At 31.3% G+C, this 26,248-nt stretch overlaps 1 protein-coding gene across 1 annotated transcript in view; it reads left to right on the top strand.

Annotated features, from left to right (window-relative positions):
* The first annotated feature begins 3,173 nt into the window (after window positions 1–3,173).
* LOC129971586 (guanine nucleotide exchange factor DBS-like) overlaps window positions 3,174–26,248 on the top strand; it is a 209,037-nt gene continuing 185,962 nt past the window's right edge. Inside the window, exon 1 of the mRNA XM_056085487.1 lies at window positions 3,174–3,315. Within this exon, the coding sequence (XP_055941462.1) occupies window positions 3,289–3,315 (27 nt within the window). The 5' untranslated portion in view covers window positions 3,174–3,288. The remainder of the gene's footprint in view (window positions 3,316–26,248) is intronic.

Genomic DNA, 26,248 nt, shown 5'->3' with positions numbered 1-26,248 from the left:
GTTGTAAAACGCTGAAAGTTTCTATAAATGGAAAGCAAAAAATTGCTATTGATATTAAGAATCGTTGCATATTTTTCTGCAACATATCGTCTGGGTCAGTAAGCTTTGGAAGTAACGCACGTCAATCATTTGTGAGACATGCCGCAAGCATTTCGAAGAGCAGGATATTGCAAAGAGTGAAACTGTTTATGGCATATCACGTCAAGTAAACATCGCATTTTGGAAAAGTGACAATACATTCGTTTCAATTCTTCCTTCATTAAAAATGTTTAATAACATGAAACAAATAAAGCCCAAGCAACTAACATTTCTGTCCTTTGTTTTAAAACAATGAAGAGATTTTAATGCTATTTTGAAATGTAACAGTATTTGGTATAATTCACATAAGATGTCAAAGATAAATTCTTTAAAAAAATTAATTTACTTCAAAAATTCTAAAAAAAAAAAAAAAAAAAATTAAAAAAATCACATGTTTCCGAAAATTCTTTGTTTTATTCAATGGATATTTTATAAAAAGGATAATCGTATTAATTAATTAGATTTTTAAAGGTTTTTGTAAAATTTCATTTTTTACAATGTCGATTTATTTTCGTGAAAAAATATTAAAAATTTTGAAGAAAAATATGATTGATCACTTTTTGCCTTACTTTTCAAAAAATGTAAATTAAAAAATTTTTTGAAAATAATTACGTTTCTAAAAAAATAGTTTTATTGTAATGTGCGATTATATTATTGATTATTATTTTGTATAAAATCTGAATGCATTACATGTTATAAAAAAGAAAACAATCGATTACAAAATTACTTTTTGTCCCATTTAAAATTCATTGATTGCATTGAAAATTAAATGTTTCTAAACAACAACAACAAAAAAATGTTTCTCACAGTTTGAGCCTCAAGACAAAGGTAGCCTTAAAATTTGCTCAAATATGAATGATTGAATGAAACAGACAAAATAATAGCATGAATTACTGGTCAATAGTTATGAGAGGCAGTTAACAGAATCATGACTGATATAAAGCAATTTAATGTATTAAATAGTAAAAAGAAATATTGTTCACTATTTAAAAAAAAATCTTAACTTTAATCATAGTAAAAAATGTTTTCGAATCAAACAAACAAAAGTACAAAAATTCTAGAATTTTGAAATTTTAGAAAAAATATTTTTACAGGACTGCAATTACATTGAAACAACGAAAATTAAAATAATGTAAAGTACTTAAATTGCAAAATTATATTACTTAGACACTTCGAAAGCAATAGTTTTTATGTGATACGGTAGACAAACCAATTAATTACCGAAAAAATAGTATAAAGTGCAACTAATACAAATATTAGAAAATAAAAGGTGGAAATTAATGAATTAAGATGACTTTATTATTATTTGATAAGCTTTTTTTGAGAACAGACGAGAAAATTCTTTGCACAGACCATAAAATTCGAATAAAGTAAAGTAAATAAGCGTATGATTTTTTTATTTTATTTTTAAATGCTTTTATTTAGCCTCTTTATAAATTTTAAGTCATAAATATTAATATTAGATGAATCAACAAACTTTAAAAAGTATAATCTAGAAAGAGAGTTTTTACATATGTATGTACTACTTTTGATCTAGGCGTCCCGGGTTCGAGTCCTGGTTCGGGCATGGTTGTTCTCTTCCTTGTGTTCTTTCTGTGAGGTGCATGAATGAGACCCCCTGTAAAAAGGGGTTGTGCAAGCGAGTGTGTGTGTGCTATCTTCATTTGAGCTAGAAGTCAGACTTCTGGCCTCGGGTGCTCAGAGGTCTTTACCCTCAGTCTCTTCAAGAATTTAATTGAATTATTTTTCTTATGTATGCTAATCTTCAATTTTAATGTAAAAGCCCGAATTCATTGAAAAATAAAATCTTTATCGTTTTTTGTGCAACACAGCATCTGATTTTAACTAGATTTCATTATAATTCTCATGGAATGTTCCATGGGAGATATTTTGTTATTAATCCTTATAAAATATTTAAATAACGTCGGATAACAATTTTTAATTAAGTATGCTATTGCATGGAAAAACTAAATTGAAAGTGAATTGTCATGAAGTGTCTTTCATATTTCATCTGAACTATCAGATTAGTAGTTCAGATTAAAATTCAGTGACTAATATTTAAATAACGATGAACTAGGAGTCGAATTAGTTGCATCTACATTTACAAGGGGATGCTTCGTTTGTGTTGTGTAAAAGATAACAGAAAACCTATCGAACATTTCGACACCAATAACATGAATAATTCTTTCATTATTAATCTGATAGAGCATCTTTTACATGTGTATTAGTAATTAATATCATTAAGATACATTCGAGTTTAATGAATTAAGATACCTATGCTAATTCTCTATATCACAGATTCTTCTGTGAATTCAAGAAAAATTCACTTTTCTATTAGATATAATTTTGTTAAAACTTTCAAACGGCAAAATATTCGCTTGCAAAATTTTAAAAAAAATTCTTTAGATCTTGGCAGCTGTTTTTAATAACCTCAATTTTTCAATGAATAATAAACATTTTTTATAACAACTAGAGAGGTTTTAGATTACACCTTTCGTTAGAAAAGCGAGATGACCATATTTGTCCCTCCAACAATTATCTTGCTCTCAAGAAGTGAACAAATAAAACAAAATTTGTAAAGAATTGTGATGGAACATTCATGGAAGATTTATCTCCGATTTACTTCGTAAGATATAATGGCAAACTTATTAATCAAACGATTCGCACATATAAAAGTAATTGTTTACTCGATAAATATAATAATATATAATGTAATTTCCAAATAATAATTCTTCCAATCGAATGTTGAAAACGAAAGTTCATTCGTCCACACCCGTTGGTTTATCCAAGATGCGAGGCGTTATACACAAACGCTAATCTTCCATAACTCCTACTCAAACATGGAGAAGAAAAAAATCAATTTATGGCAACAAAATATCGCCTTCACCCATCAACCCACTCAGTTTCCCGTTTTTATGATCCGCGAAAACGAGAGAGAGAAAAAAAAAGGACACCACCCGAATGCAAACAATGAACTCGTCTGTTCGTCGATCTCCTCGGCCAATGAGATGGCTGTTCTGCCGCGATCGCGTGCGCTCTCTTGACGCATGGCTGGTTCTGAGACAGGAACGAATTCGCCAATTCCATTTGAGCTTCATTTTCGCGCGAGCTTTCGTACCTCTGACATCTGTCACCTGTATACTCTCGAATTGGATACTGATTATTTTGTTTTGTGTTTGGATTGCTCGTGGAATTACTTAATTCTGGGTTATGCTGCGTCCTTCTCAGGATGGACAGGTAAAATTAATTTGATTTTCGAATCATATTTATAATATTTGTTTGGAATTTTCGATCATTTTTATAGCACTTCCAAATTTTATCGAATTTTATTTTCATATTATCATATATTCCTCTTAAGAATTATATGCAGCGTGGATAATTTTCATAGCATTTCTATTCATGTATTTATAAGATATTTTTTTATGAAATCAATTATCTTATAATTTGGAAATCTGATTTTAATTAAATAGACATTTCACATTATTTAAGTATTTATTTATATATGATCTGCCATGAATTTCAAAATAAATAATCTCAACTGATTTCCATCGCTTATATTTCTGTAGTCGAAATTTTAAACCGATTTAATCATCCTTCAACTATTACAAATTTATACATTTTGATTTATACTTTCACTCATTTTATTTATTTTATGGAAATGTTTCAATCTATTAAATTACCACACATATACTTTGAAGAATTTTTTAATAATTTTATTAAAATTTAAATATAAATAATCTTTATTTAGGAATAATTAACAAAAGTATAATATTTTTCTATTTATTTTTACTTTACAAATATGAACTGCGCTGATTTAAGCAAACGATTTTCGATTATTATAATTCGATTCTTTATAAATATCGATTCGTCAATAAATAAGCCAAAAATAAACAGGTACCACATTTCATAATCAGATCAGAATTTTCCCTGGTTTATGGAAAAAACATGTAAAAACAATCTACTAATTAATTATTTACTTAAAATAAGAAATTTCAGTTTCACACATGTGAAGAAATCATGATATCCAAATCACTGTTTTGGTGCAGAATTCGCGGAAAAGATATCAAGATGCATTCTATATGATAAAACAGGATGCATCAAGTGTTGTTGTCCGTTTTTGTTGTCGTGCTATTGCATAACTGATTGTTTTGCACAGTATTCGTTTTATCCCAAAAGTTACTTAGAATGTATAGAGATTTCTGCGAATTTATTATGAAGCTATGAAGTGCACTTTCAAAAATTTTATTGTAATATTAGAAGTTTTCATTTAAAACTGTAATGAGAAAATTCCAGTTTTTATTTTCTGCGAATTTTTTTTTGCTAATAATATATCAACTGCTCTGATCTCTATTTGTATGGGTCATTTAAGGTAGGTTAAAAAGTCGATTGTTTGTGAAATTATGATTTTTTAAAAATTTAATAATATTAATGTTTGAGCAAGTGTCTTTATAAAACCATTTGAATTTGGTTTCTAAATCTATTTTTGGGGAAGTAAAATTGAATTAATTGACTATTTTCGCAAATTCTGATCTTCCGTAGAAATTTTCGTACGAAAAATCTCATAAATTAAAAAGTAATGCATATTTTTTTTTGTTCAAATTTGTTGTATTAATTTTTCAATATGTTCTGCAATTCCTGAACTAGATAATAAGTAATCTATTCATTTAGAAATATTTTGTAGTTATATTAATTCTTCACAATGTGATAAAAATTGAAAATTTCGTATTATTTGTCAGTTAAATCCCAATATTTAAAAAGTGGATAATACATTACATTACAAAACGAGATAATACATTTCTTAAGCTATCTGCAAATGGTTAAGCAAATCATTTGATAAACCTCTAAACTAGAAGATTTGTATTTTATACCTCTTTTTTCGTAATTGAAAAAAAATTCATCTATTATATTTTGATATAAAATGATATATTTTGGTTTCGTAGATATTTGTCCAATCTTTTTTATGCATAAATTCAAAATTTTAACTGTCTTAAAGCCCAACCCAAACTTAGTCAAATACCTTTAAAAATTCCGTTTTATAACTCTTGCTAGCCATTTCGAATTTTTATGCTTAAATAAAGATTATATGCTGATTAATTTTGTCGGATGTTCTAAAATTACAAATATTGAATATCATAGATATTATAAAGATTTTAATTGGTTGTAACATATTTTCACTACTGCTTTTACATCCTATTATCGATTGCAACGAATCCCTTTCTCTCTTACGAGATTCGTAAACTCTCGTCGAACTAACTTAGATTCTCCCTCAGTTCCTATCATAAAAATCATCTTACCGAATCCTATCCGCCCACCTGACTTCGATCTGTCCTCTCAGCTGCCTCGCATCGATCAATAGATAAGGTAACCGTGACACAGGTGAAAAAGAGGGAGGGGTACCCACTGTGAGAATACACCCCCATCACACGTGCAGTGCCATTTCTTTTGAAGATAAACACAAGAATGGGGTCTTCCACCGGAAAAAAAGGAACGTGAATGCATGAATAAAAATGCATTTGTATGAGAGAAATGGGAGTCTAGGTTTAGAAATATAGATCTGCATACTGTGTATGTATTAACTGCGTACCCAGTATGCATACTGTGTATGTATTAATTTAGAACTTCTTAATCGACTGAAATCCGCTGAATTTTTTGGCGCAGTCTGCTCCTTTATTTCGGTCAAAAAAACCTTGCCCCCCTTTTCAAAAATTAGACAAAAGAAAAAACACCTAAATATTAATACCTGCGTTAAATTCTATTCAAATAGTTATTTTAATAAAACATTTACATTTAACATAACATTACATTTTAACAATACATTAATAAAAAATTTTAACACATTAACAATACATTTTAATAAAATCTTGTAAATTAAGATAATTTTCTTAACTATGTTTATTTAAAGAATCTAAAAGAAGTACAGTTCTTTCAACCCCCAGTGAAGGTACGACCGACAATTGAAGCTGTGCTTTGACCACATGCTGGAAGAGATGAGTCGCAAAATTTAAAAAAATATATTTATTTAATGTACATCCATTGAATTCGCATCTCGTATAGTATATCCGCATCAGATATTCTTCCGGTTTTATTAAGAGTTAAAAAAAAAATACATGATATAAATTTTGACGACTATCTAAATATTTAATTTTTTTCATTCGTTTATTTATTTAGGAAGTTTAAATTACGGTATCTTATTAAAAAATACAAAGCAAATTTTTAAAAATTTCCAAGATTTTCAGAATTTTTCCTCTTTTGAAAACAAACCATCGATTTTTTTGAATTTGTAAAGTGCATAAAAATAAATTGCACTTTAAGCTGATTTGATTATGATTAGTAATTCAATAGGACCGACTGGAATGCAAAAAAAAAAAATCATTTTGTACTTGCTGTTGATATCAAAACAAAAACAAGTCTTTAAAATTATTATCAGATACAAGGATAGTTTAACGCACTATCAGTTATTTACATGCATTTATACAAGTAAATAAGTCTCTGATATGTTTCAGAATTACTGTCAATCACTTGAGCTACATTTTGAAACTTATGAATATTCTTATATTCTTCGATAACAGAAGTATTCTAGGTAAGAAGTAAAATATTCTTCGATAACAGAAGGTGTTACACCTCAGCTAACTAGTTAAAAATGTTAGATACGAAAAATAAAGATTATCATCGTAATTAGATGGAAAAACTATTTTTTCGTCCGTTCCGTATAAAATATTTCTCAATTATTTTATCTTTGTTACATAATTATTTGAATATGATATAATGCATTTAATATCATATTTAAGACTCTGGAAAGTTTCCGTATCTTTTATCTGTTTGACAAACTGTGCAACATCACTAGATGGAATTTGTATTTTTAAATTTTTTTTCTTGAATCATAACTTAGTAATTAAAATATATTTAAATACATATCTGAGATAAATACTTTCTATATGCGCTAAGTAGTCATATATTTCCATTTATCAAGGAACTACATTTCTTTAACCATCTTGTCAATATAGAAATTTTATAAGATGAGTTAATTTGATGGAATGCGCTGCTTTTGTTTTGCACATAACCATTCGATTTTTTTCCACAGGTATTTGGATTTATTCTCAAATACGGCATATAATTAACGATTAAAAATTAGAAAAAAAAACATTATAGGAATTAAAAAAGAGTTTAAAAAGCATATAAGTATTTAATATTAATGAGCAAAATATATTAAACATCTTTAAAATTGCATTTAGTGCTGCAAAATGTTGCGTCATTAAACAGGAACTAAATAAATAAAGGAAAAAAATTACACGATTTTTAATGTTCCCATTCTATGAGAATTTCCCGGAAACTTGACACGTCAAGGCGATAAATGGGAAAGAGAAACCCTCGTTTTTTTTTTTTTTTTTTACATGATTTTTTTTGTGTTTCCGTCTAATAGAGATCTCTCTCTTTCACTTAGTATCATGGGTTTTTTATATCATGGTTTTTCTTTTGTTAATTTGTGCCTTCAGATCATTAACACTTTCTGGTCGAAGTCAATCATCAATGACTAATTCCAGAGATTTCCTATGAAAGATACGTATAGTGTCCTCCAAACTTGTATAATTCGCGCATTATTCCTTGTTGTCTCTTTCCTTTTCGAATTTTCTTTATAACTATTGCTAAATGTATGAGATGCTAACCAGTGTGTTCACATGGGAATGATCAGACTTGTGATTTATTAACATTTTTTGAAAATCTGACATTTCTAATTTAATCAGAAAATTCTTTTTATAAGGCTATTTTGCGTATCGAAATATTATGAAAACCAACGGGAGTGGTCTCCACGAAACTTTCTCGCATGGTCTCTAATTAATTTGTCATGCCAGAGAACGTTTTACATGCATTGGGGTGAAATAGTTACGAAAAATTAACTTTTGGCGGGAAATTAGCATTTTTGCTGAATCTAACGTGTGATACTTGGCGAGTTATTTGGCGATTAATCTCTGGCATGCGTTAATAATATCCAAAATGATAATTCGTATTTTATGCATGTTTTCCTCAATCGATTGAAACAAACATTTGATACAAAATTGAACTTGTAATCACAAATTCCTGTGCCAAACTTGATGTATTTTAGATACTGTTTTTTGAATTTTTGCATTTAATGTTTTTGAAAGTACAGACAGACAGACAGACAGTCTTCGGATTTGACTTGAAATTTGATATATGTCTTATCTATAGATGTTAATCCTATGAATTGAATCTATTTAGCTCTCTTTTATTTGTAGTTGTCGTGCTAAATTGTATTTGAACAGCCTGACAGAAGGACTTCCTCTGAATGGATTTTGCTCAAAATCTGATCGAAATCTACAAATTTGATATAAAGATTGTATATCAAATTTTGACCCTCTAGTCCAGTGTTTTTGTGTTATTTTTGTCACAGACAGACAGACGAACATTTTGAAAAAATGTATTTTTCCAACACAGGGTAGTCTAAAACGTGGAGATCGTCAAACTCTAGAGTTCGAATTTTTAACGATTAATGAATTATTTTAGAAGAATTTTTAAAAAATCCAATTATATATTTGTTAATTGTTGACTGTATAGCTAAGATAGATGCAACGTCCCTCTATTTTATACATAAGGTTTCTTTTTTCTTAACCATTGGATCCCTTGGATTGTTCAAATCGACTCATCATGATTAATAGTAAGATTCTTTTATCCTGGAAATTAAATGTACTTTCATTTGACTTCTTATTTTTGTCATTCCAAGCGTTTTGGCGTTTTTAATGAGTATCGCTTCTTTAAAGAATTAAGAATATGCGACATGTTGTCCCCGTCGGATCTTTTGAGGAGAGGAAATTTGAAAAAATCTCAACTGCTTGAGTTCAGATTTTAGGTGAATTCCCTTTTGAGATTATAGAAAGTCTCCCTTATTGTCCAAAGTTTTACTTCTAATTCATTAGATAATTTATGTTAAAATGATTAGTGATATTGAATGTAATCGTTAAAAAAAATCTGCTTCTTAAAAAAAAATTTTCACCATATTTCTCTTTAAAATGAATTTGGTCGGCCAAAAACGCTATGTGCGAATGAATCCTGCTTCTAGAAAAGTAGTAAGAAAAATGCGTTGTTTCTTTGTCTCGTTTTTTTAAAAATTTGCTCTTAATGTTGAATTACCAATAATTTTAAACGATGTTTATGCTCATTTTTTTAAAAATCAATTTGCTTTTTTTCTCCCTTTTTTTCGGATTTAATTTCTCAACAACTCCTTCACTCTTGCTAGTGCACAACTTTAAAATGTTTCTGTCACAGATTCAGCAGCTTTGCAATTCTCAATTAAACTCCAAACACCATTAAAAAAATTAATAATTCAATGGTGATATCCGCGCTTATTTTCACGGGCCGTTTGAAAACCCTTCGGCTCGTCAAAACATTTATTTGCTTTAACCTAACGTTTATTTCTCTTATTAATTTGCAAATTTATTTCTAACTTTCCTTTTTGAAAAACAGTGTTGATCTAACGAATCAAATTATCATATATTCCTCTTAAGGGTTATATGCAGCGCGAATAAGCGGATGATTCTTCTGGTAACTGTATCTCCACCAAACGGGCAATTAACTCGAAGCATGAATGTGCCTTTTGTCTGGGTGCCTCGACGTTTCACGGCCAAAGGCTCCGAAAGTCACACGGCCGTTTAATTGGGCCCCCACCAACCGTTCACCTGATGCCTTCTCAAACGGTTTTACGGTCCCCGATTGCATATTTATATCGACCACACAGAGAGTGCGCAGCGTCCCGATGGGAGACCCTCTGGAGAGCTGAGACCATTCCACTTGCTGAAAATGCTATAAAAAGGTACTTGATTGAAATCTAAGGGTGAGACGGCACATAGATTGAAATTTTAAAATGTTTCGTTATGTAAAAAAGTTTATTCAAATGAGACATAAAATTGGAGAGAAATTCGTATCGAACTTGTTGCATGTCTGAACATGAAATATGATGGGTCAGAGGGTTGAGGACCTTTTGACTTCTGGTCTCAGAAACGACTTCACCGACATGTGTACATTGTCGCATGTCAGTGTGAAAAAAGCTACAAACTCTTGCGAAGTCAAATCTAATGGAGAATGAGAACTTTTAATATTTCCTGGGGAAAGGATTCGATAACGATTGAGATTGTATGGTATTTCGAAAGTTGATTGAAAAATCGAATTTCTTTAGAAAAAAAATCGTCCCATTGTAATTGCGGGACTGATGAAAAAAAGCATCAGACATTATATTTACTTTTGATTCAAAAACAGCCTAATAGTGAATTTTTTTTTTTTTTTCAAATTATTATAAACCTATGCCGTTAATTTTGGAATTGATATACAGAATAAGATTGGAAAAATAGGAATCAAGGATACTATACAGTATATATTGGTAATTCTTTTGTGTAGTAAAAATTAGTTAATATTTAAGATTTTCAACCGTGTTTTGTATTAGTATTTTTAATTATTTTTGGTTTAAACTATTATCTTATTTTTTACTTTTATTATGTGATCCGTTTTATATTTATATTTTTTTTAATTTAGCTTTGCATTATTAATCTTTTATCTTATTTTTGTTGTTCACATTTCATATTTCCTTTTTCTGTTCTTTAAACTTCGCCGTAACTTTTAAATTTCGTATAATTTAGGTTTCCTAAATTATTTAATAATTGTAAATTTTATACTTTTAAAATGCTTGCTTATATACAAATTTCGTTTATTTTATTGATACTGTTAGAAGATGTAAGACACTACGAGTTTGAATACTATTGTTGAACGTCTGCCTTGTTCTTGTCTGTGCGGACGTTCGCCCGCTTGTTTGAAACCTACCCGCATATCTGCTTTATCCCGCCTGCACGTTCTTTATCTTGTATCTTGGATTTCGAGAATCGGTAATTTTTGCTAATCAGTTTAAAAAAAAAAAGAAAAATTAGTAACAATAAACATTTGATAATGAATAACTTTAAACCATACACGATCATTGAAAATAGCACGCCATAAAAAATAAAATTTCACTTGTGAGTTTTCACATTTCAGTATGTATTCATTGCATATTTTTACAATAAAAAAAGCGAGATTTAATATAAGATGTATCACTTGACCATGTATTCTTATATTGAACTTCAATGTAAAATTTAGTAGCATGCATTATCCAAACATGTATAGGTTCGTACTTTTTAATAAAAAAATTAATTTCTATCTTGACTATTAATAAAGATGTGTGCATTTGCTTTTTACAAATCGGATCATTTGGCCTATATCTACCAAATTTGGTATATATATATATATATATATATATATTGGACGAGAGGGGTATAAATCTACGATTCAGAACAGTTTTAAAAAATTTTAATTAATTAAAAATTAAGCTAAAATATGGCTTTTTTCTAGCAGTTTTATTTAATTTTTCATACCTAGATACCATATTGACAAAAAACAATTTTTCTGATAACTGTATCACGATTTCATTGTGTATATCGCGTTCAATAACTCGCTTCTCATCGAGTTCGGCAGTGCGAGTTTCAGGAAGTAACTATACATGGTCACAGCTGATACATAACTGACCTCCTAGTAATTGGACATCTAAACACTTTCGCGGCTCTATCTTTCATTCTTAATTTCAGAAAACTCCACGATTAATATTTGGCTCTCGCCTCTCGTCTCATGGGAAGAGAGTACGTGAAAATCGAGAATGATTTGAGAATGACGTAAAACAGCACTGAAGGAATCATTTTCGCATGCGCACGTACTGATCTTAAGGTGATCTGTTTTCAAATTCCCCAGAACACATATGATACAAAATTCAGTTTCATCTGAGCTACCAGAAATGTTCTTTCTTCAATTTTCTTGTTTACTAATACAATATGGCGCGCTTTGGAAATGCTTTCTACTTCATAGAGAAACGGTTTTTACTCTTTAGTACCACTAAAGAATTCGCATTTTACCTCTTAGGTCGATTAGATCCAAAGTCTTATGAATTGATTTGATCTATCATTTTGGTTCAAGAACACTTCCAAAATTTTGTCCATTTATGAGTCATTATTTTCATATCACAAGAATAGACAATCAGATCAAATATAAATGTCATATGAAAAAACTCGTCCATTTTTCCAGTTATTCTGAGCTTTCATACTCACATAATTAGGAACAGACGATTAATTGATTGTCGGATTTCAAATTAAAATTTGTTGCCAAACTGCTTTTTTGATAAAACCATATATCAAAATGTATAAGTTTAATTTGAGTTGGTTTTGAATTGTCACGTTTATTTCTTGCACTCGGTCGGGCGTACAAACGAATTTGTTTTGACATATTTAGTTTGTAATTTGATACAGAACTGTAGTTAAGAATGAAAAGGGCACGTACCATATTTAATTCGTCAATCTCTTTCCGTCAGCATGGTCACAGGCAGTAGCCATACTTTTAATGGAGGATTAAAAAGAAATATATCGGTTTATATCGGGTGTCATCGTCACACATCTCATTATTATAATTTAATATTCTATCCTTTTTGATAATGCTGCGCGATAATATTAAATGTAAGGATGGTCCATACTTAATATTACCATTATAGAGTAAAGTGACCTTTTAGCTGATTGGGCAAGTCAACCAACTGACTCTCCGACTCGCCACGAAGGCACACGGATTTAAACCCTAATGCTGAATGACCGGACCGCCGCAACAACAACACTGGCAGGAACTGTGGTTGAGTCCTAAAGGCCATCACCGGCTACGGTACAACCTTTCCCGAAGGAAGTACGTCCCGTCATCGATGGGAGGAGTCAGATCTCCCACCTATTTGTGTACCCTTCAGGGTGGCGAGATCCAACCACCATGCCGGAAGCATCTCATCCTCATTCCGAGATGCCCCCCGGGGTTTTTTTGATGATTGGGCAGGTCATAATATCGAAATCTCGCTTCTTTCTCACCACATATCTTCAGTCTATGTCATTCAAGTTTGGTTTGGTTTTTTGTGGCGCAAAAGCCAAAATGACTATGCTGTGCCAACTTTCAAGATGTCAGTCAAGATTAAGTTAAATATATTCCAGAATAAGTGCTCTGATGTGATAGGTCATTTGGAAAGTGAGACTCTGGATTCAGTGTTAAATATATACCAGAATAAGTGCTCTGATGTGATAGGTCATTTGGAAAGTGAGATTCTGGATTCAGTGTTAAATATATACCAGAATAAGTGCTCTGATGTGATAGGTCATTTGGAAAGTGAGATTCTGGATTCAGTGTTAAATATATACCAGAATAAGTGCTCTGATGTGATAGGTCATTTGGAAAGTGAGATTCTGGATTCAGTGTAAAATTAAGAGAAAAGGGATACAATAATCTTCTTTGAACATCAAAAGGAGATGTGAATCTAGCTAATCAATTCACATATTGTATCGTATCTATTCCTAATAATTCTAAACTTTGTGACGAAACAACTGAACTTTCGGAATCAAAGTTCAAAGTGATTAATTCGAATCCAATTATTTGCCTGATTCATTATTATAAGATCCCTTATGGAAATCTTGCAGTCACTGAAAGGATACCTAATCTAAAAAACGAAATAAAATCTCTGGTTTGCCATCAATCACCCAAAGTATCACAGCCTCTCAACAGCAATCATTCTCAGGCGCTGTCCAATAACCCGTTGCATTTATTCCATACCCATTTTTAATTCCCAAGAAGAGCTAACGTGCTCATGGCCTGAAGGCAAGCCACTTTCTAGTAAGCGGTCTGCAGGGAACCCTATCTCGGCCCAATCTCTCAACTTCAAAATCCAGAAATTAAAGAGATCTTTTTCTTTTATGCAAATCTGCGATTAGTATTTCTCTCTCATTCCTCCATCGTGAGAATCAAGAGGGAGAGTGAATTGTGAATGGCATAAAAGAAGAGTGAATGGATGGCTTCCGAGCGCACACGGGACTGGTCGGACGGGTGTGGTTGTGGGAAAAAGACTTGGGAGAATTAAAAAACCGTATTGTGTTTCTCTGGTGATGCTGCCCAGAGAGGTGTTTAACCGGCTAATTGAAAGAGTGGAGCCTGTTTTAATCAGTAGTGCCTCGAGGCAAACAAATAATGAATGTCTTTAGTGTGTGAAGCTTACTGTGAGTTACTCAGCTCGGTGGAATGTAATTAGAAGTTTTTCTTTTGGGAGGAAGTTAAAATATAAGGGAAAATTATGGGGATTTTAATAGATTTAGTCTTGAAATGTTCTGTTATGAACAAAACATATAAGCAATTGAAAATTTGTTTTTCTGAGTTTATTAGTTTTATGTGAATGTCATTCATATTACAATCAAAAATTAATACCAGATCTTAATTAGCCTTTTTTATTTTTCCGTATTCGTATATATAGTAAAAAGTATAGTTATCAACAAAAAGTTCGAAGTTGAGATTTTGAAAATTCCCCGCGTATTAGACCTTCCTGAGTTCAGAAAACACATTTTTGGAAAATGTCCATCTGTCCAGGGCCGCCGCGATGAACATATATCCTATTAAACAGTTTTATTGATTTCTCGGGAGCCCCGGTCTGTCTCTGTGATAAAGGTAACTCAAAAATGTTTTGAGTTAGACGGTTAAAATTTAGTGTACGATATTTATACCAAATATGTAGATTTCTATCAAATTTTGAGCAAGGGAAGAAGCTCAGAGGAAGTCTATCTGTCCGGCTGTTTATTTATATAATTTAACACGATAACTACTAAACGAAGAGAGCTATATAGATGAAATTTGATACACTGAATTAACATCTATAGTGTGGACACCTATTAAATTTTGAGCCAAATGAATGACAGGTGGACGACCCTTTGTAGATTCTGTATTATCATAAACATATAAACGCGATAGCTCAAAAACTCAATGAGTTAAATATATTAAATTTGGTGTGGGATTTTGTAACTTCAAGTGTGGTTTTTTGTGTCAAATTTTGGTTTCAATCGACCAAGAAAAACGCGCTTAGAACACAAATTCAATTTTCGAATGCTATTAACTGCATGCCAGGGATAAATCACCAAAAAAACTCGCCAAGGATGGCACGATAGATTCAGTAAAATTGCTACATTCACGCCAAAGGTTCATATTTCGTAACTATTATACACCAATGTTATGCAAGACGATCTCTGGGATGACACTTTTATTAGAGTGTACGCGAGAAAGTTTGGGGAGACCACCCCCTCTAGTAATGAATTCAAAAGCAATTTTTTACGGTGAAATTTTGCTTTGATTAATCTCTTTCATAATTGAATTTTATTTAATCAGAAAATATTAAAAAAATGAAAACTTTGGCATGCCTATTTCTAATATATTTTCCCTGGATGAATGAAAAGCAATTTTTATTTGCACTATTGCAATCGTTTTTGGATTTCAATTATATCAATTGGAGCCAAAATCAAGAAAGTCAATCTATCGCTGAATAAAACTTTGCGCCTCGTTATCAGAGTGTTCCGAATTTAAAGCTAGACGTCTCCAAAATTCTAGTATATGTAGGTGTAACATCGATATATAAATCATTGATGACGAAATTTCGAATACATCGAAGATAACTGATAACATCGAAGACGAAATTTCCATCATTAAATGTGACGATATAGCTTAGAGGGAAATGGCGTTTCAGGGGTCGTATTCATCTCCAAATCGTGGCTCAAAAGATCACGGCAACATTTGTACTGATATTAACACCCTTTGTACTCTATCTGTATGTGAAAGGGGGGGGGGGTCGGAGAGGAGAAACATATTAACTTGCACCAGGGCCGTGCGCGTTGTAGATCTTTGTTGAAATTGTGATTAACTCATAAACATTCGGTCCCACATCCGAGACAGGGGCCACGGTGGCCTGGTGGTAAGGTCTCGGCTTCGGAACCGGAGAGTTTCAGGTTCGTGACCCGATTCCACCGTCGTGTAAGGGGGTCTCTTGCACGTTAAATCCGTCATGACCAAACGTCCTCCCGCTGGTGTAGTGTGGTGTGGTGCGGAGAGGGGGGTGCCAGCTCAGGTGTTGTCCTCTTCATCTGACCGCGGTTCAAAATGACGAGGTCCGTCCCAAAATAGCCCTAGTGTTGCTTTAAAACAAGACGTTAATATAACCAAACCAAACCCACATCCGAGACATTGCTATTACTCCGAAGAAATGTCTTGCCTTTAAGCTTTATAGATAATCAGTTTTATGGGTATCTTATTCTTCCCCTTGCTTAGAAAATTCATCGCTATGCTTAAGTAATATTCCACTACATAAATGTCTCGCTTTGCTCCGTGAATAGACCACGTTAGACTATTGGCAGAATTTTGATTTTCGATAGGTTCGAGATCCGGCTGTGTCCATAATCCGATGTTTATGTAAATTTGTGGTTTTGAGCCAAATGTCCCCATGAGGTGCGGGAATTCGATGAGAGGAATGTCGCCAAAGGATCCGCCTTTGTTTGATCTTCATTAGAAAAAGAAATATAAAGTCGTTGTCCTTTTAGTCCTTGGCTCTCTCCAAAATTTGACTATAATTTAACAAGGCAAATAGGATTATTAAGATAATTTCTTTTTGAAATTTTTTAATATATATCGCTATTTATCAGCTCAGCAAATAAATAGTACCTCAAATACATTAAGAAAATAGTTACGCATATTTATATGTAAATGAAAAGAGGTTTAATTACAAATAAATATGTGAAGAGCTTAAAAATTATTTATTCTTGGCTTAATTTTTCCTTTAATTTTTGCTTGGATCTGTTTGTTATGCCTCTTTATGTTTACCTCTTCCACATATTTTGTATTTAACCCTTTCTAGGGCCGTGAAATAACCTTTCTAGTATGCTTCCCACCAAATTTATCTATCTTTGTATAAATTTATGTAGGTTGGCATAAGTCCTGACAAATTTTTTTTAGAAAGACAGAAACTTAAAGGCTTTAGTTCTTTATTTTACACAAAATGATGTGTCTTGATTTGATACTTAATTATTAATTAACCAAATTAATTAATCAAATTAAATTTATCTAATAAGCTAAATGAATCTCTTTTCTTATTCTAATTTCAAGCCTAAAAATAGTTTAACATAATATGACTAGAAAAAAATGGCCCTTTAAAGGGTTAAAATTACACTTTTTACAGTTAAACTGAAAAAGAAAAAAAAAATCAACTTATTTTAATCAAATCATTTCCGAATACTAATTTATATTTTTGGAAACAAGTTTTCACTTTTCGGTAAGTTTGTGAACAACTTGTTAAGAAACATACACGCTGTTTCATTATTGCAGAAATTAACTGTATGTTTATTTTTGTGTGTGTGTGTTTCATTCTACAAGGAAATGTTTCGATTTCTGTTTCTTTTTTTTTTTTCTCGTAACACCTTTCATTCTCTCCTGATGTCTTCTTCTTCAAGGCTATGCCAAGAAAAAAGTAATTATCCATTTTTTATTAGTGTTTTTTCCGATAACGTACGTGACATACGTCTCATAAATCACTTTAGAAGTCACAGTCAATATCAAGTATACAGTGTGCATTGGTGGAGCGCTTAAAAAAGGGGAAAAGTATTTTTAAGGTCATCTTTTATTTATTTTGTCTTTTTAACATTATTCAATGGATCTGATAAAGGAAGTACTGACTAAAAAAAGACAAGGAAATTTTTGGTTTCCGAAATTATAAATTTCATAACATGTCGGTTTATGTTCCGAGATTCACACAATATTTGTTATATTTGTTTTAAATTATCATCTACTTTTAATCGATAGTAAAATCATTTTTAGTCAAATTGTGCGCCTCTGATCAAAAGCGTTGTTATGCAGTCTATGTGTGCAGATAAACCAAAAAAGTTTGAAATTAAAGCGAAATTTGACTGAAGGATGTGGAATAGCTTTAATAATTTTGATGATTTTTTATAAACTCGTTAATAAAATACAGGTCTCAAAATATTTATTCAATGGTATTGTAAGGTATAAGGAGTCTTAGAGAAGTTTCCTAAAAATAGCCAATAAATTATATACTTCTCTTGAAATACACGATAATGACATAAAAAAAAAAGTTAGCTGGTTAAAAGTTTCGGCTCAGTTGGCTGCAATTTGTTAACTTCATTAAAAATGATTTTGATGAAGGAAGTCTTTTATGAATGAATAATGATTCTATGAATGATAATGATGGTATGAATAATTTCTTTATATATAATATGGTAGCTGCACTTCGGGACTTAAGAATTATGACAGTTTTAACCGATTGATAACTATAACCGATTTAGGTAAAATTAGCTAAATTTTTATCATATTAAGGAAAAAGAAAAGTAAAGGAACACTTGCTTCTGGTCTATCTATGATTTATTTTTAAAGTATCAATTAAAAATTAATTGTTGCTTTTAGACAGTTATTCCTTAATTTATATATTGTTCGTATTTGTATTGTTTTTTATTTGCTGAATGATGTAATTATGAAATATCAAGTGCTTGACTCATTTCGGCGTCATTTCTCATTTCAACACATTCATTCTTGTCCGAACAATAAATGTTTACTCCTTAGTTTTGCATATAAAAAAAAAAAAGCTCACGGTTTTCCAAAATTTTACAAACAGGGTTTGGAATTTTGAACCGCACTGCGATATGGCATTGATTAATATGAACAAAATTTTCATACTTATAATGAATTTCTATTTGATCTTTAATATTCAAATTCTCTCTCTTTTCCCCATTCTTCTTTCGTAATTCAGTCATATGCAATGGTTCATAGTTGTTCAATAGATTTCAAGCAGGACTGTCGGTTTAAGTCAATCTAGTTCTTTCTACTTCAGACCAAAGAATATGAAACCCATTCCATGGTGGAAATGACTCATAAATCATTGGCACTGATTGAAAAATGAGGGAGATCACTTCAAACCTGATAACTTTAAACAATGAAGTGATCACATCTCACTAAATTAATATTTTTGTAAACATTTGAATACTTCGGTTCGAAACCAGAATTTTTCGAAAATATTAAGCGAGTGGTAAATTGTATTCTATTAAGAGGCGTCCAATACAATAAACATCTATTAATTATTATTTATTTTGACTTATTCTGTAAGTGAATTTGCTCCATGTGCCATTTCAATAAGTCTTTTTTTTTTATCAAAGATTATTGTTCTTACAAATCACCAATTTCACATTTTTCAATATATATGATCTAATAAGTGCATCCTGGTGAAAATTCAGTTTTTATAAGGCCGTCATATTTATCTCCCCTTTTCTTTTCCATATTCTATCAGCAGGGTCAAGGAAACACAGTACGCCAAATCGACAAGGAAAACTTACTGTTTCCGGAATCAAAGCACTTCGTTACACTTCTTAAATCTATTTATCGCATTTTATAGCCTGTCAGCTTTGCCTAAGAATCTCTTTCAACGTGTTTAGATTCCATTAAAATTCATATCTCGTAGGAGGTTTATTCGATTGGTTTTTATTTTATACCATTTAATTCATTTCATGCGAATGTTGCGATGCAGGATTAGGCTTCGACTTGACTTCTCTTCGTGTCGTTATGGGAGCTAAGTACCTTGATTTTCTGGAGCAGAAATATCAAATTTAGAATATGCTAATTTTATTGGCTCTTATATATTGCATTTCAGAGAGATTTTTTTCCTCCTTTCCTAAATTTCTGGCTAAAGTGGCTAGGTACGCCCTGTTCTATTACTTGAAAAGAAGATATAACTGGTTTATAACCTTCATACAATTCTAGAAGTGACACAAAGGAAACCTTTGGAAAACTCCTTCACCCTCCAGCTGCTTATTGCATGGGTTGGCAACCAGTCCATTTTCTAGCTTTTTTCGCAGTTTAGTATGTTTATTTTCACGGTAACATATATTTTTATCGTGTACCATATCGTATCAGTTCACTTTGTTTGAAAAATATTTGAACTTATTTGCAAACATCGCATCTAAATAGTGATTTTAAAAAATTACGACGTCAGAGGATTAAGAAAATTTTCCATTTTTTTAAGGAATGTAAAGGAAAAATTTTTTTTATAGAGAAAATTATAAAAATTGACTGAAATACGCATTCCATCTAATGATTTTATAAATGAAAAGTACTGCAAAATTCCTACCAGTATGCTTCTAGACCCAGTTGTCTCATTTATTTTAACCTGCACGCTATATTAAAATATCAGTCCTGGACAAAGATTCAAAAACCTTAACTGTTTCAGTTCAGCTTTTCATTTAGCATATATGAATTTTATGAAACAAAAATATATAAAGGAATTTTTATTGTTCCTTAAAATATGATCATATTTATCTACACCGAAACTTTGAGGACTTTTCTGAAACTAATTTTCGAAAATAAATCTTATGATTTTTTTTTTTTTCTTATTTTCTTGAAAGTAATAACGGTACAACCCGAGACATTTTATTAAAATTCATGTTAAACCTGATACAGTTCTCGAGGTGTACAAAGAGTAAATAACGGGTTTCACCAGATTATAGGGAACCTCAAGTCTCTTTTTAAAAATTTGTTATTATTATTATTATTATTTAGTTCATAGATATCGCTTTGAATTTATTTATGTTCTCAGAAATCATCAATCCCTAAAACATTCTGTGCTTTACTTCTTTAAAACTTAACTAAAGACAATACATACGATCAACTATAAAAGAAAAAGTTAATAGTTTTCATTTTTAGAAATTATTTTCCATTATATAGTATTTGCTATATGTTCGTTAAGTGTGTGACCGTTCCGTTAATATATGTGCATGCCCCCTTAGCTTTTGCCGAGAACGGATGGAAAGATACGCATATACATTCACATACTAGGAACATTTGACATCACGTGCCCTGTCGGCAGTGCTCATATGCCAACGTCCTTAAATTTTCTGTTTATTTGAATATTTTACTCATTGATCGGATGGTTTTTAAAGGGATATTTTTTTTTGTGATGATGGTTTATTGCTTTTTTTTGTTAGTACAATTTCTTATTCCTTTTAATGGAAACTAGAAAAAGATTTAAAAAATGATAATAATTTAGTGAATTTTATCTGTGCAAGTAAAAACCCCGGTGGCCTGGTAGTAAGGTCTCTAGGCTTCGAAGCCGGAGGGTTTCAGGTTTGAGACGCGATTCCACAGAAGAACTATCGTGTAAGCGGGCATGTTGCGTGTTAAAACCGTCGGAGTCAAAAATCCTCCCCCTGGTGTATTGTGGAATTTTGGAGAGGGGCAGCAAGTTCAGATGTTGTCCTCGTCATCTGATCGTGGTTTAAAATTACGAGGTCCATCCAAAAATAGCCCTATTGTTGTTTTAAAACGGGACGTTAATATACCTAAACTTGATATCATATATAAACTATATATCAATCGTCTGTGCTCATATGCCTAAGTAATTTAATGAAATATTTAACTTCTTGATCGGATGGTTTAAGAGGGATATTATTTTTGAGATGGTGATTTATTGCCTTTTCTTAATACAATTTCTCACTCTTTTCATCAAAACTAGGAAAAAATTTTAAAATTATAACAAATTTGTATGTGCATACTACAAGAAATTAATTGGTTCTTCATAATACATTTTATTCAAGGTAACTCGAATATTTTTTTTTCATAACTTAATTTTAATATTTTCTCAATCTCCTTTATTTCTGAATGAACAAGTTATCAATCAAATCGATCTCTTCAAAATTCTCACATCGAATAGAAAAGCGTTTTGTGCCTTTTTTCTTTTTTCTTCTTCTTTTTCCTTTTTTCCCCCTACCTTTTCCCTCGGGAGTGATTTGTGTAAATCTGCGCCACTCGAGTGCGCGGAGATGGAGAGTGATTTACGCTATAGTGCCTTTGTGAACACAGATAGGAAACTCAGATAACTGCGATTTATATTTCGTCAAGATGTTATTTAACCATCATAACATGGATAAGAGTCATAAATTGTTTCTTCCTTTCAGTTAGATGAAGCCCGAAATGTATACCAAGAATACTTAGTTTTATGTATGTAGTAGTATACAGAGATTATTAAGAGGGGAAATAAAATGGATTCTGGAATGTAACTTGAATTATTAGCATACATGTGTGTTTCTTATAACGTTAAACAAATATTTCATGCGCTGTAGCGTAATAAAAGTCAGTTCGCATGCATTTATCTTCTTCTTATTTATACATAAATTGTGTTGTTTTACGAAATTGCTATCGATTTATCTTGAGTTAATTATATTGACTAAATGATCCTGTCAACCGAATTGCAAAAACTCTCTGAGATTACAGATTTAAGCTGCAATTTCAATAAAAAATATTTTGATTAAATAATTGATTAATAAAATTCATAATATGGTCTGAATCATTCAGTGTTACTTTTATAAAAAAATTTGTGAATTAAAAAAATTATCTTCTTTCGACTGGGGACCTTCCTTCAGCCAAGGCTCTAGCGAGCGACTAATGCGAGTGACATTTAATCCCCTGGTTCAAAAAATGTATTAATTATTAATATTAGTGCTAAATGTGTGCTGTACAATCTGACTTTGAAAACTGACAAGCTTATCAAATATTTTTAAAACGTTCGTAAATTTTCTTTTTTATTTTTAAATTCATTTTAGTTTAGCTTAAGTTTAAATCGGAATATAATGCGTTTGACTTTTAATACACTAGATCACTGTATTATTGATAAGCATGTAATTATTAGTTCTAGTGATAAATATGAAATGTGTAATATTGCTTTGAAAACTGACTCGCGCGTTATCAATATTAATATATATATATATGTTACGGTGAAACACCGAAATCTGGAGAATGTCGACATTCACCGGTGAATGTCGACAAACACATAGTCGCTTGGTGTATGTCCGAAATATTTGCTAAATACCCTTATTTCTGACTTTCACCATGCACTAATGTTGAATGTTGAACATGTCCGAGATTTATATTTTTTCTCCGTAATTCAGTCACGATAAATTTTTCGCCTCTCTTTCTGAGAGGAATAACTAAGAACTTAAAACACACAGTACTTTCAAAATGAGAAAGGACAATAATAGAAGTAAAAAACTTACTTAATTATACAGTACGTTCTAAATGAGAAAATAAAATAATAGTAATAGAAAACTTACTGAATTATATGAATCAAATCTTATTTATTGCAACAACTTAAACTGTTCGCCAGGATTTGGCGGGAGACTCCACCGGAACAAAGGATTTGGCGGGAAACAGCCAGTCGCCTCTTTGTCGGCTCCTCTCTTTTCGATCTCCACCAGATCATATCTGTGATTGTCGACATAAACCGGTGAGGGTCCGAATGTACAAGAATGTAATGAAATATTCGATCTTTCACCGACGTATTTGGTGTTTGTCGACATTCTCTGATTTCGGTCTTTCACGGTAACATATATACAGGGTGGCCATAATTAAACTGACAGTGCTCACAGTGTTCTGTAGCGCGATCTATTTGCGAGAATGACGCCACATTTTGTAGGAAGATTAAACAAGACGGAGGACGAAGGATTCCGCGAAAACAAAATTAGTTCCAAAAGTCACCACTAGGGAAATATGTGGCGCTGTGTAATAGAAAATAGAGTGTTAACAAATACAAATCAATACGGAAATAAAATCACCTTTTATTTTGCACATTCAAATCATGTTCAATGTGGCTGCCGTGTTTGTGGACCACGTATTGCATTCTGTGCACACTATTCACAACAGCAGAAAGTAACGTGTCTGCAGGAATCTCCCGTACAGTCCGTGATATGCTAGCCAGGTCCTGGACAACTCCTTGATAGACCTTGGACTAAAGGTAACCCCATAGAAATTGAATAAAGAACTTCTTCTGCTCAGCGTTCTCTGTTATCCAGTAAGTGAAATTGCAGATCAGACTCTATATAAATTTTTCGCTTTTTAAAAAGTGTTGCCATATTGCACTTGAACTAAATCAGCAAATGTGCAAAATAAAGGGTAATTTTATTTCCATATTGATTTGCATTTGTTAACACTCTATCTTTTATTACACAGCGCCACATATTCCCCTAGCGGTGACTTTTGGAACTAATTTTCTTTTTTTTTTTCGCGGAATCCTTCGTCCCTCGTCTTGTTTAATCTTCCTACAAAATGTGACGTCATTCTCGCCAATAGATCGCGCTACAGAACACTGAGAGCACTGTCAGTTTAATTATGGCCACCCTGTATATCTTTAGTTGGACTTTTTTTCAGAAGTCCAACTAAAGAAGTTGATTTTAAAGAAGTTGAACGATTTTACACATCCAATTTAATGTGTTGGTTTGTAAGCATGTTTTCCAACAGTGTAATATTAATAAACATGTTAATATTCATACTAGTAATAAATATATACTGCGTAATATTGTTTTAAAAACTGACTTTCTATCAAATTTTACAATGTTTGCGAATTAAAAAAAGGTCTTATATTTGGTGCCTTTTTTGTCAGTCTAGACTTTAACGAGCACCCAATGTGTCTGACTTTTAATCCACTGGTTAAAAAAACATGTACAATTTTGCTTTGATTAACGGATGAGCTATCAAAATAGATGCGTGAAATAGAATTATACAAATAAATGGTAACTAATGAATAAACTTCTTTTTTAACTCTGCATTTTTTTTTAATCTAATGAATTGAGAGAGAAAACAGTTTGACGTTAAGTTTTCAGACATGAATTCGGTGACCTTAGTTTTAGTCTTGGAAAACGTTAACTGCTCTCACATTTGATGTAATCTATGATACACTTGACAGTAATTATTAACAGAAGTTTCATTTTATAATCTGGATGTTTTTTTGATGCAGTTGTTTCAGAGCCTTTCTAATCAGAGTAAGACATCTGAAAACTCCTCACTGACAAAGGTACTTGTTAAGCTAAATCACTTTTCCAAGAAAAAGGAATACGGCAATTTAAAATAAGTTAATGTTTTGTTTTGTGTTTTAATCATACTTTAATGATTTCGATACTATGATATTATCAGTGACGCCAGTTTTTTTTTATATTTCAAATTCGTAGCACTCGTCGCTGGCTTTTTTTAAAGTGTTAATAGTATGCAAGTCTAGACTGAAAGCAACAGACATAATTTTGAATTATATTTCTTATTTTAGAAACTTCTTGTGTTGTTATATGAAGTGTATATAAGAGATTGTTTTAAACTGGCGTCACTGTTTGGATCTGTGAAAATGTTTTTAGTCAATCAAAACTTATGAAGGTCGTGTGAAACTACTGCTATCGCCAGTATTCGGTATAGATAATTTTTAAAATCCATTATTTTTCGCTAGAGGATAGATAAACAAAAAAATTCAAATAAAATACTAAACATCATTTTTTTTTCGTCCCATACATATAAAGTATTACAAATAAGGTATATGAATATTAAGACATACATATATTAAGATATATGTACAATACAATATATCTTACAATATGTACAATAAAGATATATGTGCAGATATATATTAAGATATACAAATAAGATATTCTTAAATAATGAAAATATGGTTCTGATATTTCACTCTGCTTCAGTTTGATCTTTTGATTTTTTTCTCTTTTTTTTTCATTCTTTCATTTATGAAATATACAAAGAGAAAGTACTGTCACACACACAAAATCAACTCTTAAGATTTTGACGAATTTTCTCGTTTTAAATTTTTCTGAGTCCGGGAAACGCATTCTTGGAATTAAGTCTATCTGTGAACGCGATAACTCAAAAATGCTTAGAGCTAGATGGATGAAATTTGGTATGTGTTCTTAACACATCAGTTTTAAATTTCTATAAAATTTCAAGCAAAATGCATTCTTGGGAATAATTTTTTTGGCTATCTGTCCTTCCGACTACAAACGAACGCAATTGTTACAAAACTTAAAAAAAGCCAGATCGATAAAATTTGACACACAATTTTAGCTACGAAAATGTAATTCCAGATCAGATTTTAAACGTAATGAATGATTTAAATTTTTTCATACCTATTGACTGTCTGTTGGTCTGTAGAGTTTCAAGTACATAAACACGATAATTGAAAAATCGCAATGACTTAAATAAATGAAATTTGGTATGTGTTCTTGGTATTAAAATTTTAGACCTGTATAAGATTTTGGTTCCAATTGATCAAAAAAATTCTGTCTGAAGTGCATATGGAGTTCTTTACTGTATTACGAAGCACAAAACTCTCATATTTGCAGTAGTACATCTTACCTTAACATTAGTTCTAAACTGGGCTTTTCATATTTGGCATTAGAATATGTAGAGCACAACTCAATTTTCGATTCGTCTCGTGTTAGTA

This window comes from Argiope bruennichi, chromosome 6, assembly GCF_947563725.1.
Source record: "Argiope bruennichi chromosome 6, qqArgBrue1.1, whole genome shotgun sequence".
Taxonomy (NCBI): domain Eukaryota; kingdom Metazoa; phylum Arthropoda; class Arachnida; order Araneae; family Araneidae; genus Argiope; species Argiope bruennichi.
The sequence above is the reverse complement of the archived record's forward strand: the minus strand, read 5'-3'. Positions and strand labels throughout refer to the sequence as shown.